Here is a 14537-nt window from a genome sequence, read left to right on the forward strand (position 1 = left end):
TAATCTCATAGACCCATCCTTCTTCTTAACAAAGATCACCGGGGCTCCCCAAGTAGACACACTCGGCCTAATAAAATTTTTTCCGGATAAGTCTTCAATCTGCTTCTTCAATTCGGATAATTCCAGAGGTGACATCCGGTATGGGGCAAGAGAGATAGGTCCCACACCAGGCAATAAGTCAATTGCAAATTCAATTTCCCTCTCTGGAGGGAAGTGCGGAATTTCATCCGGAAAGACATCCTCAAATTCAGAGACAATCGGAATAACAGAAACTGGCTCCTTGTTGACGCCAACCAAACCTCCCAATTGAGACAGAAATAGTTTTACTGCAGCAGTCAATCTTCACACAGTACTTGGACAACCAATCCATCCCCAGAATTAAATTCACAGAAGCAAGGTGCAAGACAATAAAGTCGGCAGAATATTCCCTGCCTTCATACTTGAATTTCACATTTTCACAAACATAGTCTTCATTAAAAACTCTTCCCACAGCCGTAACAATACGCATAGGAGTTTTCATTTTTATCACATGCAGACCAAATGCTTCAGCTACATAATCAGCAATAAAAGAATGTGTGGCACCAGAATCAAACAAAACACTAAGCATTTCATCATGAATAGAAATCATACCTCGCACCAAACTAGCTGACCTCTCAGCCTCTTGCTGAGTCACTGCATATACTCGGGCAACTGGAGGTGGGAGAGGTAGAGATGGTTCCTCAACCACAATAGGAGCCGGAGTGGCCTGAATAGTAGAAACCTGTCCCCCATTAAAGGGGCAGTCCCTAATAAAATGCCCAGGTTGGCCACATTTGTAACACAATCTTTGCTCTTTTCTGCAAACCCCAGCATGAACTTTACCACATGTAGCACATAGAGAAGCAGGCTTAATATTTCCAGGCTTAGAATTTCCCGCCTTTTTGAACTTACCATCAGACTGTCTAACCTGCAACCTTTTTCCTTTAGAATTCCCAGAAGTGTTTTTAGGACCAGAATTAGGAGCAGATTGGTCCTTATGCTTCCTTCTGTAATATTCTTGAATATTTTTACACTTTTTAACAAGTGCAGCAAAAGTATCAAATGAGTCACCTGCAAGTTTTTCAGAGATGTTATCATGTAATCCTCTATGAAATTTAAAAATCAAGTCATCCTCTGTAGGTGGAGCTCTCTGGAAATGAGAGTATTTGGCCAGCTTATTGAACTTATTCAAGTATTCATCAATAGACATCTGACCCTGCTTTAGTTCTTCAAATTCACCCTTCTTCCTTATCCGGGCTTCAGCCGGAAAGTATTTCAGCAAGAATTGCCTTTCAAATAAAGGCCAGGTAATAGCATAACCCTGACATTCCAAGGGCAGACGGGTATTTCTCCACCAATCAGCTGCATCATTCTGCAACATATAAGAAGCATACAACAATTTCTGCTGATCATCACACTCCATGACAGTAAAAATGCGATCCAATTCTTCTAACCACTGAATTGCAGCAATAGGATCAATGCCTCCTTTATAATTTGGTGGTGCATGTTTTCGGAAGGCATTTAGCATTCTTTCTCTTTGCTCTCTATTAGTGGCTGGCTGTGCCACACCACCCCTGTGACTAGATTCTTCATTTACATCATTATTTCCTTCACCCTCCACAACAATGGGATTATGAGGAGGAGGAACAGGCTGTTGTGGTTGTGGCTCAGGCTGTGGCTGTTGCAAAGGCTGTGGCTGTGGACCTTGCCCACCCGCCCTCACCTCAACCAAGAGTAATCTCATCATTTCAATATTCGTCATTCTGCTTGCTGCCATCATTTCTTGATTGGCCAACCTATTAGCCTCTAACAGATCTTGATTTGCTTTCATCATCACTTCTAGCTCTCGCTGCCTAGCTGCAGCCATATTTTGTTGCATCTCAGTTAAGGCCATTATCATTGGATCTGGCTGTGAAGTATTTCCCCGCGGTTTAAGTCGGGGTCTTGCCAAATCTGCCAATATTGGATCGGTCGGGTCAATAGGAGGATCAGAAGTCCTTCTTGGGCGAACCATAATTCTGCATATTTCACACAAAGGAATGAGTTAGCTACGCTCACACTCGGTGATCAGACATGCATATCATAGTATTCCAAGAAAAACTCAAGAATATAACAACCCGAACAGTTCATGCAATATTTCACAGGCTCTTCTAGAGAAACTGCTCTGATACCATAAATGTAACATCCCCGTCTCGAGCCGGTTCAATTAACATACATATGATAAAACAGAAAACAGCGGAAGACTTAACTTACGAAAATATGAGCTAACTTTTTCTTTTTCTAACTTAATTCTTTCTCGGCGTAAACGAAAATCGGGCAGAGTTTCCTCTATAAATCGGACAACTGGGGATTTTCCAATCCCACTCAGAAGCATTTCCTGATAAACAGTTTATACAACATATCAATTCGGAAATACCAGATATCCAAATATAATCGAATACCCATACATGGGCGCATGCATAACATGGCTCCGTGCCGCTAAATCTAACAGCATGCCATCAAAACATAAACCTATCTGAATACTACATCATCATATAACGTTCCTGAATACTCAAATGTACATGCATCAAACTGACAGACATGTACAAAACATATACAGGCCATATACAAAATAAAGGATCAATATCATGATCCATCAAATGCGAAAATACTAAAATACATCAAACACTCCAAAAAGGTAGCAGCCTACAGCCACTCAAAATCCGGTCTGTCAACTGCCTCAGCCACGTGTCGTGTCCCTGCCTAGTGAGGACTCACCGGAAATCTGGGCACCTGAAAATGTGTCCCCAAAGAGGGGTGAGATTACAAATCTCAATAAGCTCCAGGTTTATAGAGAATTCTCCATACCCCTGGCTCACTCCTGCATGAAAGTCAGATACAGAGTATACAAATACAACATATAACAGATATCATAACAGAACAGAGCATATATCCATATCATATCAGAGATGTGCGCCGTCATTCCCAAGGGAGGACCCCAAGCGGAAATCAACGCACGTGTTCCCGAGGGAGGACCCCAAAGCGGAACCAGACATATCAGAGGAGTACACCATCAGTCCCGAGGGAGGACCCCAAAGCGGACGTCCGGGTACTATACAATCAATGGCCAGAGATTGTTACAGAAATCAAATTACAGAAGTCACATCAGAGCAAAACATATCATGTTATCAAATAACTCTATATGAATGCATCTATACAAAGCATCTAAATCACAGTCATACAGTCCAACCATAGTTCACTAACCATGGTGGAGCACTCAAGCAGGAAAAGACTCCTTAAACATAGAGCTTACCTCTTGAAGCTTTACCAATACGCTTACTTGTGGAACAAGTTACTTTTATCGCTTCAAGAGATTTCCGATCCTTCTCAATCCCTAGGCACACCTAGAGAATAATTTACAATGCATCAATAAAATGATGCAATACCATAATTATTTCATAAGCATACATTTTATCGCTTATTTTCCTTTCTTTGCATTTTTGCCAATCCTATGCCAATACACAAGTCTAGACCTCTTTATAACCGTTGGTGTTCTTTAATTTAATCAACCATTCCCTTAGGAATTTTCAACATATATCATGCTATTTTTCTTCAAAACTCATCACCTTTATACAATTTGTTACAACACATTTTATTTACAATAAAATGTACAAAATATGTCCCTAAATACCCTATAGGTCGAATCCTACAAGGAAAATTTCCAAAGATCCTTCTCTTTTACAATGCATTTTCGTTACTTCATTACAACTTGCAAACACCTAGGAATGCTTCCACTAAATTCCTATTTTGAGTTTAGACACCAAGTCCTTTTTACTTAGGCATTCTTACTAACTCATCCATTTTCACTCATTTCCAACACACTATACCTTCACAATACATAATATAATTTTTTCCACAATAACTCCTACTCACTCCATGATGGCCGAAACCTAGGAGGAATATGCAATAGGACTTTTAAATTTTTATATCACATGTGGATGCTTACTCAACACTATAACTTCCTAAACAACAATAATCCATCATAAATTTCACATTCTAACATCAATTATTTCCCAACAAAATATGCTCATCAATTTCATAACTTAAATCGTCAAAATAATATCATGGAAATAGAGGTTTCTTACCTCTAAACACTTGTACAAAGCCTAGAGAGCAATCTCCAAGCCAAGCTCCATCCAAAAGCTCACTTTTTCTCCTCCAATGAATAGTAACTCGAAAATGAGAGGAGGAATAACTCTTCACACACTCAACTATAGCTCAAATGGATAGGTGGAATGGATTCATTGAGTGGTTTCCAATCAATTTCATGTGGTGGGTCATTGGATTTGGTGGATGGATGATGAAGAAATCAAAGAAGGAAAATTTGAAACCCTAGCCCCTTCCCCTCCATGTGCAGCTCGGCCATGCAAGAGAGAGAAGAAGAAAATCTGAAATGAATAGTGTTTCATTTAAGTGACAAGGCTATATAGGCACATGTGGCCATTTTCATCGGATGTTTTTTTATCGCGTATTTTAACTTAAATTGACCCGGAACTAACTCAAAGCTACAAACATATTTTTTATTTCCTAAAATCATTTACATTAATTTTTTTATTTCCTAAGGAACAATATTCATAATTCACAGTATGGTTTTTGCACCGTTTTTGACGAAATGCACTGTGCATCACTAATTGTACTTCCTTTACTTACGAAACTTAAAACTTATAAACTTATCATCTTCTTGGGCCTATATTGACTTGCTTGGCATATATTGGACTTTCTTATTCTTATTTCATCAATTATTTATTTCTGGACTCTACCGGTTGCTTAAACAGCAGTACAAAATACCCGGTAGAAACACTATTCACGAGATTTTCACGGAAAGTGCCAGACTATACAATTTTTCGTTCTGAACTCATATTTGTCATCAGAATTTTCAAATTATGTTCCTAAAATTATTTTGCTCATTTTAAGCTCTACCGGTTAATTCACAAAACTGTAAATTCTCCGGCAGAACGCACTGTTCATAACATAGTCATGATTACAGTCAAAATACTCGAAATCGCTCACTGAATCTAATTATGGCATTTAAATCCTTAAATTAAATCTCTAACTAAGATTTACCAGTTAGGGTCATTATAAAACACATGATCTCGATGTTCTCTTGTACTATTGCTACCAATTAATACTAGCAAATAATTCATATCTTTCCTTATCTTTTTCTAAATTTGTATGCTCTTGCAATTCTTATAATTTTATTTTTATTTTTTTTTAAGTTTTGATGTGTGTTTAAGTTATTATTTAGAGACTTAATGTTTTAATTTATGTTCAAATATTATTCATGGTGATATACATATGCAACATGATATAGATTTAGACTCTTTAATTTGTTAACATTTTAGTCCCTAACAACATATTAGTCTGATTATATATATAAAGAGTAAAGATCATTTTAAGTCCTTAACAAAAAACACGGTCCTCGCCTTAATCCTTTACAAAAAAAATACTTTCGAGGTTCCTAAGAAATTCAAAATGGACCAATTTAGTTGATATTGTGGTTCTTCACAAATTCAAAAAAGACCCATATTAGTCTCTCAAAAGGACTAAAATGGATCCACTTTAAATTTCATAGGGACCAGATGATTAATTTTTTTTATAAGGGACTAAAGTGGGGACCAAATTTTTTGTTAGGGACCAAAAATGATATTTACTCATATATAAATATTGTATCTGTTAATTCTTAGAGTAAAGTACATTTTAGGTCCTCAATAAATATCTTAGGGCCCAATTTAATCCCTTAGAAAAAAAATTTGACTCGTGATATCTCTGAAATACTAAATAGACCCAATGTGGGTTTTCTTTGAATTTCAGGACTATGATTTTGACTAAAATTTTAGAGGGATCACAAATCGACTTTTTTTTCTAAGGAATTAAAATAAGCTCCGTAATTTTTATTAAGGACCCAAAATATATATGATAGATAAATAAGTAATATTCTATTTATTTATTTTTGGTATGGATATTCTATTATTATTTTTATTCAAGGAGGATGATGATCGTAACAATAAATCATATATCTTGATTCTAAAGTAACAACTTAGAACTATAAAATAGAAAATCTTCGAATAATGAATTAAAAACAAAGGAAGGTCCCTATACAAAAAAAAAAAAAAAAAACAAACAAACAAACAAAGGAAGGTCGAGCATAAATCACCACCACACCTAGATAAAATGACATTAGTTCGTCAACAGAATATGATTAAATATAGTACATACTAATAGAATATAAACAATAATTTTGAATCAAAATCTATTCAAGTCCCATATCATCTGTCAATTATATTCGGGTTCATTTAATCTTATGTCGAAGCAGAGATCTTCTCTCATGTTGTGACACATATGTGGTGTGACCCGCCATTTAAAGAAAAAAGAAAAATGAATGTCACGATTTTCGATGAGTGTGTAGGAGATAAAACTACTCTTATGCAACATAATAATAGTTTTTCCCATTATATTCACACGTTTCAGTTCTTTAAAAGAGAAAATTTGTGCTGGATGATAATCGGTTGCATTTATATGGTCAGAATGATGATTAAACGGACAGTTTTATTGGAAGTAGCGTATCCATGTGTATGAATGAATTAAGATCATTCTCACCTGTGACAAAACATAACCAACATGACCCAATTCATGCAATACCAATTGTACAAGTCTTTTCTTTACTAAGTATCTTTAATATTAGAAGAGAAAAGCCACTGGAGGAAAGTTTTGACAAGTGGCAGCTCCTCCTTCAATATTAGAATTGTGTTCACACTATGAGTTTCTTTTTATAGAAACTTTTATTTAAGAAATATGTCTTTTAAAAAGTGAAATGTATTACATTTATGCCTATTAATTTATTTTAAATTTTAAATATATATCTGCTGATGTGTACTAATGATGTTTATGTTATCTATGTTGGGAGTTTACCCAAACACGTCATCTACTGCCATTCTCTTGCTGTTATTTATTGTTTCGGTTATCAAGACGGTGAAACCCTTCCTATCCTCCCTACGTGCTGCTTCAGGATCATCGATTGGGCACAATACATCTGCAATGAATGTTTTTCATTTATCTATGCAAAACCGTTGGTCTTTCTCTATGAGTATTGAGCACGCTAGGTTTAAGGGTATTCCTTCGTCATTTATTATGACCTTCTCCTCATTTGCAATTGTTCTTCATTCTTCCTTCCTTTCCATTGTGTTGCCAAATTATCTGATTCAAAATCTCTCAAATGGCTGCAAAAGTTGATGTTATCCGTGATTTGACCCCATCGAAAGAGCAATGGAGAATCAAAGTCAGGGTTATCAGATTGTGGAGGCAACCGAACTTTCATCGACCGGAGATGGGCGAAAATGTGGAGATGGTTCTAATTGATGATCATGTATGTTTTTTTTTCTTATTTATATTGTTTTGGTCAGTTTTTGTTGTGGTCATTTTTCACGAAGCAGATTTATCCTTTTGTGCCACTGTACTATATATTCGGAATGTATTACTTTCATGTATTTTATATGTTCTGATGTATTGATGGTAATGGGGTTAGTAAAACTTGGTTATGTTGTATACAACTGTAAGTGAATGTTTTAAATTTTCCTGAAGCCAACTATGTTATATGGTTTTTCCGCCTTTGTTTTAACTTGGTTCTGCTATATAGAACTGTAAGTGAGTGTTATATCATAACAACTTGATGCTTCTATGAATTTTTTTATATTCTATTTATCATCACATTTGTTTATATTCTTTATAAAGGTAGCTTTGTATCCTCCTGTAATGGTGTCTTATGATTTTCGATTGAAGGAATAATTTGTTCCTGTATGAACTATATTGTATTATTGGGGATCCATAAGAAGTATTAAATAATGTCTTTTCATATATCTCCTGGGCCTATAAACTTATTTAAACCATGACGCTTATATGAATGTTATTTAGATTGTATTTATCATATCCTTCCGCACCTCCTGCTTACTTACATTTTAACCTTCCTATATTGTCATTTGATTTGATTAATTGTTTTGACTCTAATTTGAGAGAATGGAACAGTTATGTGTTATTCATAATTATGTTTTTATAAAATATTTTTTGTATTATATTTCTTGCATGAATATGATTAACCTTTATGAAGCTTAATTAGGTTCGAAAGCAACAAGGACTCAGACATTATCATTTGATGCACTTATTACATTTATTTTTCTACTGTTTCTAATAATCAGTAGATGCTTCCTGCTTTTTAATAGGGTGGCAAGATTCAGGCTACTGTCCGCGGGTCATTGAGGATAAGAGATCAATTAGCAGAAGGTGGAATGTATGTCATACGTAATTTTGGTGTTGGCCTTAATAATGACAAATTTAAGCCAACACAACATGAGTATAGGCTTACTTTCAATTTGAGAACTGTTGTGACACCGATTGTTGATGCCATTCTTCCTATTAACGGTTTTTCATTCATGGAATTCGAGGATATTGAAAGCTATCCTAATGACACGGCATGTTTAGTAGGTAACGTCTCTTCCATTTCTTCTAATGCACTTTTATTCTTCTATAACTACTCATGCAAATTATTTGCAGACGTTATTGGATTTCTCTGCGGAATTGGTGACTCTAAGGAACACATGGTATCTGGAAAGAGGACAAAGATGATAGCTATTGAGCTCGACAATCTTAGGTTTTTTTAATTTTTTGGTTTTTATTTATGCTCTATTGTTTATACTTCTGAAAGTGTTTGATCATTTCAGTTGTGTTATACGTTTTGTATCTCACACAGTATGTTCACTTTTTGTCAAGGGGAGGGAGACTTAATTGTTCTTTATGGGAGAGCTATGCAGAAGAGCTTATTAAATATAATAGTGAAAATTCAAACAAGCAAACGATCATCATCGTTCAGTTTGCTCGAATGAAAAAGTTTATGGGTATTTTTCCATCATTCCTAATTTGCTTTTTGATTTCTTTTTTTATTCATTCTTTAAACATTAAAGATAAAAATATATTTTCATACTTTTCATGCAATCTGCAATTGTGGGACCTGATTTAATTTAAACCAACAGAGATCCTTCTGTGTTTTTGTTTTTGTTTTTATTATATGCTTCCTCACCTCCTATTTTCTTAGATTTTAACCTTTCTATTTTGTCATTTATTTTGTTTAATTATCTTCACTCTAATATGAGAAATTGGAACAGTTCTTTTTTATTGATAACCATGTTCTCTATCAGAATGCTATTTTATTGAACCTTTATGGAGCTTAATGAGGTTGGAATAGAATGTAAATAATCGTATTGATTTTATTTTAACCAATGCATATCCTTCTGTGCTTCAAATTATCATTCAACTAATTCTGAAAATTTTGTTCTCTTTGAGTAATAAAAAATAAATTACACAATTGTTTATGTGTAGGTAAAATGGGATTGTCTAATACAAAATTTGCTACAAGACTACTTTTCAATGAGGATTGTGCTGAGGTTGAAGCATTCAGATCTAGGTTCACTTCTGAAACTGATGTATTTTTTTTCTTCTGTTGTTCTATAAAAATAAGTCAATTAATGTTCTGTATACACAGATTTCCTGATGCACAGTCAGACAGTGCACAGAAACTAATGCAGCATTCAACCCAATCAATTAATTCACAATCAGCTGGTTTTTGGAAAGAATCAGCAGCAAAATTTATTTGTGACATCAAGGATTGTAAGGAGGTAGTAATTGGTATTACATTTAGTTCTCTTTATTTAATACGTTAAATAAAAATCAACCTCCATCTTGATTGTTAATGTTTGGTGTAATTAGGCTATGACATGTGTTACGTATGGCACAATCAAGGGCATTGAATCTGCTTTTAATTGGTGGTACAAAGGCTGTAAAAAATGTACACATTCAGTCTTTGAAGATTTTGGAAAGTGGTATTGCAGAAATTGTGACATTCATCTGCCTACTTATCATCCAAAGTAAGTCTTTTTGTTCTTTTTTATTATTCATTATTATGCCTTACAGATGTAACTAATATTTGTCCAAAATTGTTCTTGCATCTTTCAGGTTCCGTTTGCAAGTAAGGGTTGTTGATGGCACAGACTCTGCTTCGTTTGTTTTGTTTGACAAAGATACAACAAATTTATTATGCCTTTCAGCTGCTGAATTGTGTGAACAACATTTTCAGAGGGCAAGTGTTATATGTCTTATGGTTTAATCATTCATTATATATGCTGGTCCTTACATCATCCCCTTTGACTGTTAATTTGCATATTTAAATTTAGGGTGGTGACTTGGACAAATACCCTCAAGAGATTGATGCTCTGATCGAAAACTCATATCTTTTTAAGATTAATGTCAAGAAAACTAATATTGATTCTTATGAGGAAAGTGCTTACCAAGTGAGCAGGGTTTGCTCCGATGAGGACATAATTCAATCATTCCTCAACGGTCAAATGGATGGACATGTAATTACTTTTAAATTAAGATTATTTTAACGATAATGTATTGGGATGTAAGTCTTCCTGTGGTTATGCATAATTTTTGGTAAATGTGAAACTCTTTAATGCAGGGATCAGTGCATGATGAACAACTTGGTGTACTTGAAAACACTGTTAGCCAAGTAGGGGAGAATTCATCTACTGTTCAAAAGACTTTGGTACATGCTTAACCTTATTAGTTATCTTTATCTTGCTTTTTTAATATTTATCAATGTTTTATTTTTAATGCAATATGATCTTTAATAATATACAGCAATTCAACGAAGAACATGAAGACAATGATTATTTGGATGTAACTCCTACCAGCAAACTTTCTGATACTTATCATACAAAAAAAGTTGATGATGCAAATATGGTTTTGGATTTGGTGGCAGTAACTCCTCCTACCAAACAATTAGACTTAAGGAAGACAAAAGCAGTTGAAGATGCAAATTTGGGTACTAATTTGCTGCCAGAAAATCCTGCCAACATATTTGCAGATACAGAAAGCGAAAAACCAGTGGGGGTTGCGGATTTGGTTCCATGTTTGAGACCAACTAAGGCCATAAAGATTGAGAAGGATTGATCATAATAGTTTTTATAAACTTCCGCCATGCTGTGGATTGCTCTTTCAGGCTATAATTTATGTCTTTGTCTGCATGATTACAAATATTGGGATTGTTGTGTTATTGTTTTTATGTTTTTCTTGCAGTTTGGTTTCTTCAAAATACTTTTCTACCCTTTATTCGTAAAGCTTTGCTTTTTGGTTGTATGAGACAGATTTTGATTGTTTGATTCTACTAAAGATTTGTAGGGTGTAATTCATGTTACACATACTTTAAATCTGTCATTTTGCTTATTGTTATCTTTTGGCTCCTTTATTGAGTACATTCAATGTGGATATGGTAACCAATGGTTTACCATTGTCATTGTCATCTTCTGGCTCCTTATTAAACCTTGTGGTTTAATGTTGGCAAAAATAATGTTATATGTACGAGAAGATGATGTTTGCATATCACTAATGATGCACTTTTATACTCAATATCAACTATAAGCAATATCAATCTTCAACAACAAGCAAAAAAGACATGTCAGCAAAATCAAAGTTAGAAATACCACCCCTGACTTTTTTATAAATTGATTTTCTCCTTCAATATCACAAGCTTTCAATTTATTTTTCATAAATACATTTGAATAAATATTCTCCTGAGGACATACTTTGCCTCTTTATATTTTGCGTCTCAGTGTAGAATGCCTTCACAAGATAGAACATATTTTCTAAAAATTATTAATCAACAGCAATTAATAGTAGTATTGACGTCATGCAAGAATTCATGTACATGTCATAATAAGCGACATTTCATATTTCTTTTAAATTATGAATATAAAATATAAACAACATAAAAATGGTTTTACAAGCAAGTAATACAAAATCAAACTATATATTTATTAAATTTTTATTACGATTGATAACAAAATTTTTATCTACAATTAAAAAAGGTAGATAATAACAATTGATATCAAATAACAATTTAAGTAATAGTAACATCAGCATAGTTTCTATTAGTATATTTTATAGGGTAAATGTAGACCTTACACTTAGAAAGTGTACTATCAAATTTCAGTACTGTTATTTATCATTCCAATAAACGTTTAAAACAATATTTATGAGGCTTATTCAAACTTTTAGTTTTCTTCTCTATTTTTTTTTTCTCAAAGTCGTGGATTTGCTGATTGAGTCTCATGGCCAATTTTAAAATTGTTTGTTAACGTTGTCTATCAAGAATTTTTTACCAATGTTAAATCAAAATTGAACTTACACAGCAATGTCTTATTTGTCTCATCCTATATAATACAAAAAAAAATTTAAACTCTTTCTTTTTTCTCAAATAATTATTAATAATTATTTCTTCTATCAATCATACTTCTTTGTTTCATATATATTACCAATGATCAATTACATGCAGAATAAAACTACTGGGCACATGTTACTGCAATTACATGCAAGGTGACATGTAATTGCAAGCAAAATGACATGTCTTATGATAATGAAACAAAGTTATATATTCATACATTTCCACGAATTAGGTCTTTAGTATTAAACAATTATTATGTAGGTAGTAGCTTCATGTTGTCATTGTTTCGGAATGGTAGGAGAAATTCTTACCATACTAACAGAACACTAATAATCATTTAATATAGTTTTAAATAGCCAAATTAAAAAAAACCTGCAACAACCTACACAACTTATTAAAAAAAATCGATATTGTTAACGTGACTTATAGAAGATGCATGTTAATGTGAATTTCATACATGAAAATGGGAAGGAAAATAAAAAGCACAGTATGGCAGCTTCACAATCCAACCTTCAGCTATTACTATTTTTATATCATCTTAAGAAAGTAGTAATTTATGGTTTTTAGATATCCCGTGTAATAAATAATTTGACTTTATTTATATAATTAATTAAAACATAATTAATATGAGGTGTATGTCTTCCAATTTTTTTTTGTGTTATCCACTTAGGTTCAATAGTAAACTCAATAAAATTATGCCATATGACACGGTAGCAAGAGACGAATAACCAGAATTCCGAACTCGATATTTCTTTTTTCTTTTTACTCATGTTTTTTTTTTATATTTCTTTAAATCCAAAAATTTTTAATAAAAAAAACCTGCAACAACCTACACAGCTTATTTAATGCTACTAATTCTACAAATTATGCTACAGACAAATTCTTGGGACTCTGTCGTGCCTTCACTCATCCTCTAATGCCCCTTCATTTCCCACTTATGGAACAGACACTTTATTATTGACTAAGTTACATAACAAAGAACTGAAAAGTCACTTAATCTGCCGCACCAGACCTACAAAGAAGGTTTTAGCGCCAAAGTTACATAACAATGAACTGAAAAGACAGTAAATTTGCCAAAACAGAGGTATTTCAAATAAAGGTCAAATTATTACTAATTAATATATACAACAAAAGGGGAAGTGACTTTTCATTTTCTGACATAAACGATATTCATCTACTACATTCCTACCACCATCCCGTTGGATGATTGTTTGCCTCCATGGATCAATCAGTTAAGAAGAAAGTAGAAGGTTCGTTATTTCTCCTTTTTTATTTATGGTTTTGTTCAGTTCATTAAATCTTTAACAATGATTGGTTCTTGAATATATATATTACATATATGATTTCATTTTTGCAATCCTCATCTCATGTTTCATTACTGTGTTTATAATATCAGACTCAATACACGTATATGAAATGTATGATCTAATTTTATTTTAACTTACCTAGCAACTGAATTACTATTGCATATATTGGTTGAAAAGATACTTGCTCCAGTGTCACAAGTCTATCCTCAACAAAGGTCGATTAAAGTATGGAAAAACCATTACATTGAAATTAAGTTTTGAAATCTGAAGTCCCCAACACCATAATTACCGGAACCGTTTTGTATTATGCTCATTGCAATTACTAAGAGATTAGCTCATAAGACTGCCTAGGGCGCACCATAAATGTGAATAATGAATTTGCAAAACTTATCAATAACATTCTGCAATAAGGAATCAGATAAGATTAGCTGTTGGTGTTAGAAGGTCATAAGGCAAAGAATCTATCACCATCTATAGTAACATTTCAAAGAATGATTTCCTCCTACTAAATTAACAATTTCCCAAAATCTCTAATTATATTGAAAGATCAGATAACAATATAAGCTACAATCCTTAACCATTATACAAAAAACTAGATATTGAGTTCACTAAAGTAATGAAATGTTCCTATGTTGACTTCAGTGAAAAAAATCAGATCGATCTTTAGTTCAACTTAATTGAACCATAGTGTTCTTGCATAGCACCTGTGTCTTTTTTGGCTGATTTAATATTTCAGAATTCAGGTAAAAAAACATTATTATGGATTTCCAATTTGTATATTATTCTAAATATATTAAAATTATTATAATATTTATTTCAATTTGTTTAAATAATTGCGTGAGTATCTTTTTATTTTTATTTATTTCAGGAAACTCATTCAAGAGAGAATATGGAGCTACCTAATT

At 33.3% G+C, this 14537-nt stretch overlaps 1 protein-coding gene across 1 annotated transcript; it reads left to right on the forward strand.

The window, feature by feature from the left end:
• The first annotated feature begins 7270 nt into the window (after positions 1–7270).
• On the forward strand, positions 7271–11055 carry LOC133297264 (replication protein A 70 kDa DNA-binding subunit B-like). The gene is made up of 11 exons (XM_061496381.1): positions 7271–7420; positions 8271–8532; positions 8602–8698; positions 8818–8942; positions 9424–9508; positions 9587–9719; positions 9811–9968; positions 10057–10180; positions 10275–10457; positions 10562–10648; positions 10744–11055. The coding sequence occupies exons 1-11, from the start codon at positions 7271–7273 to the stop codon at positions 11053–11055; spliced, it is 1716 nt and encodes a 571-aa protein (XP_061352365.1).
• The last annotated feature ends 3482 nt before the right edge of the window (positions 11056–14537 follow it).

The sequence above is a fragment of the Gastrolobium bilobum genome, unplaced genomic scaffold (assembly GCF_033153095.1).
Source record: "Gastrolobium bilobum isolate Gb01-03AN ecotype WA unplaced genomic scaffold, APGP_CSIRO_Gbil_v1 utg132832, whole genome shotgun sequence".
NCBI lineage: Eukaryota > Viridiplantae > Streptophyta > Magnoliopsida > Fabales > Fabaceae > Gastrolobium > Gastrolobium bilobum.

Coding starts and splice junctions, on each gene's coding strand:
- LOC133297264 (XM_061496381.1), top strand. CDS start 7,271: ATGGCTGCAAAAGTTGATGTTATCCGTGATTTGACCCCATCGAAAGAG. Junction 7,421..8,270: donor TGGTTCTAATTGATGATCAT/GTATGTTTTTTT, acceptor GCTTTTTAATAG/GGTGGCAAGATTCAGGCTAC. Junction 9,509..9,586: donor GTTGAAGCATTCAGATCTAG/GTTCACTTCTGA, acceptor CTGTATACACAG/ATTTCCTGATGCACAGTCAG.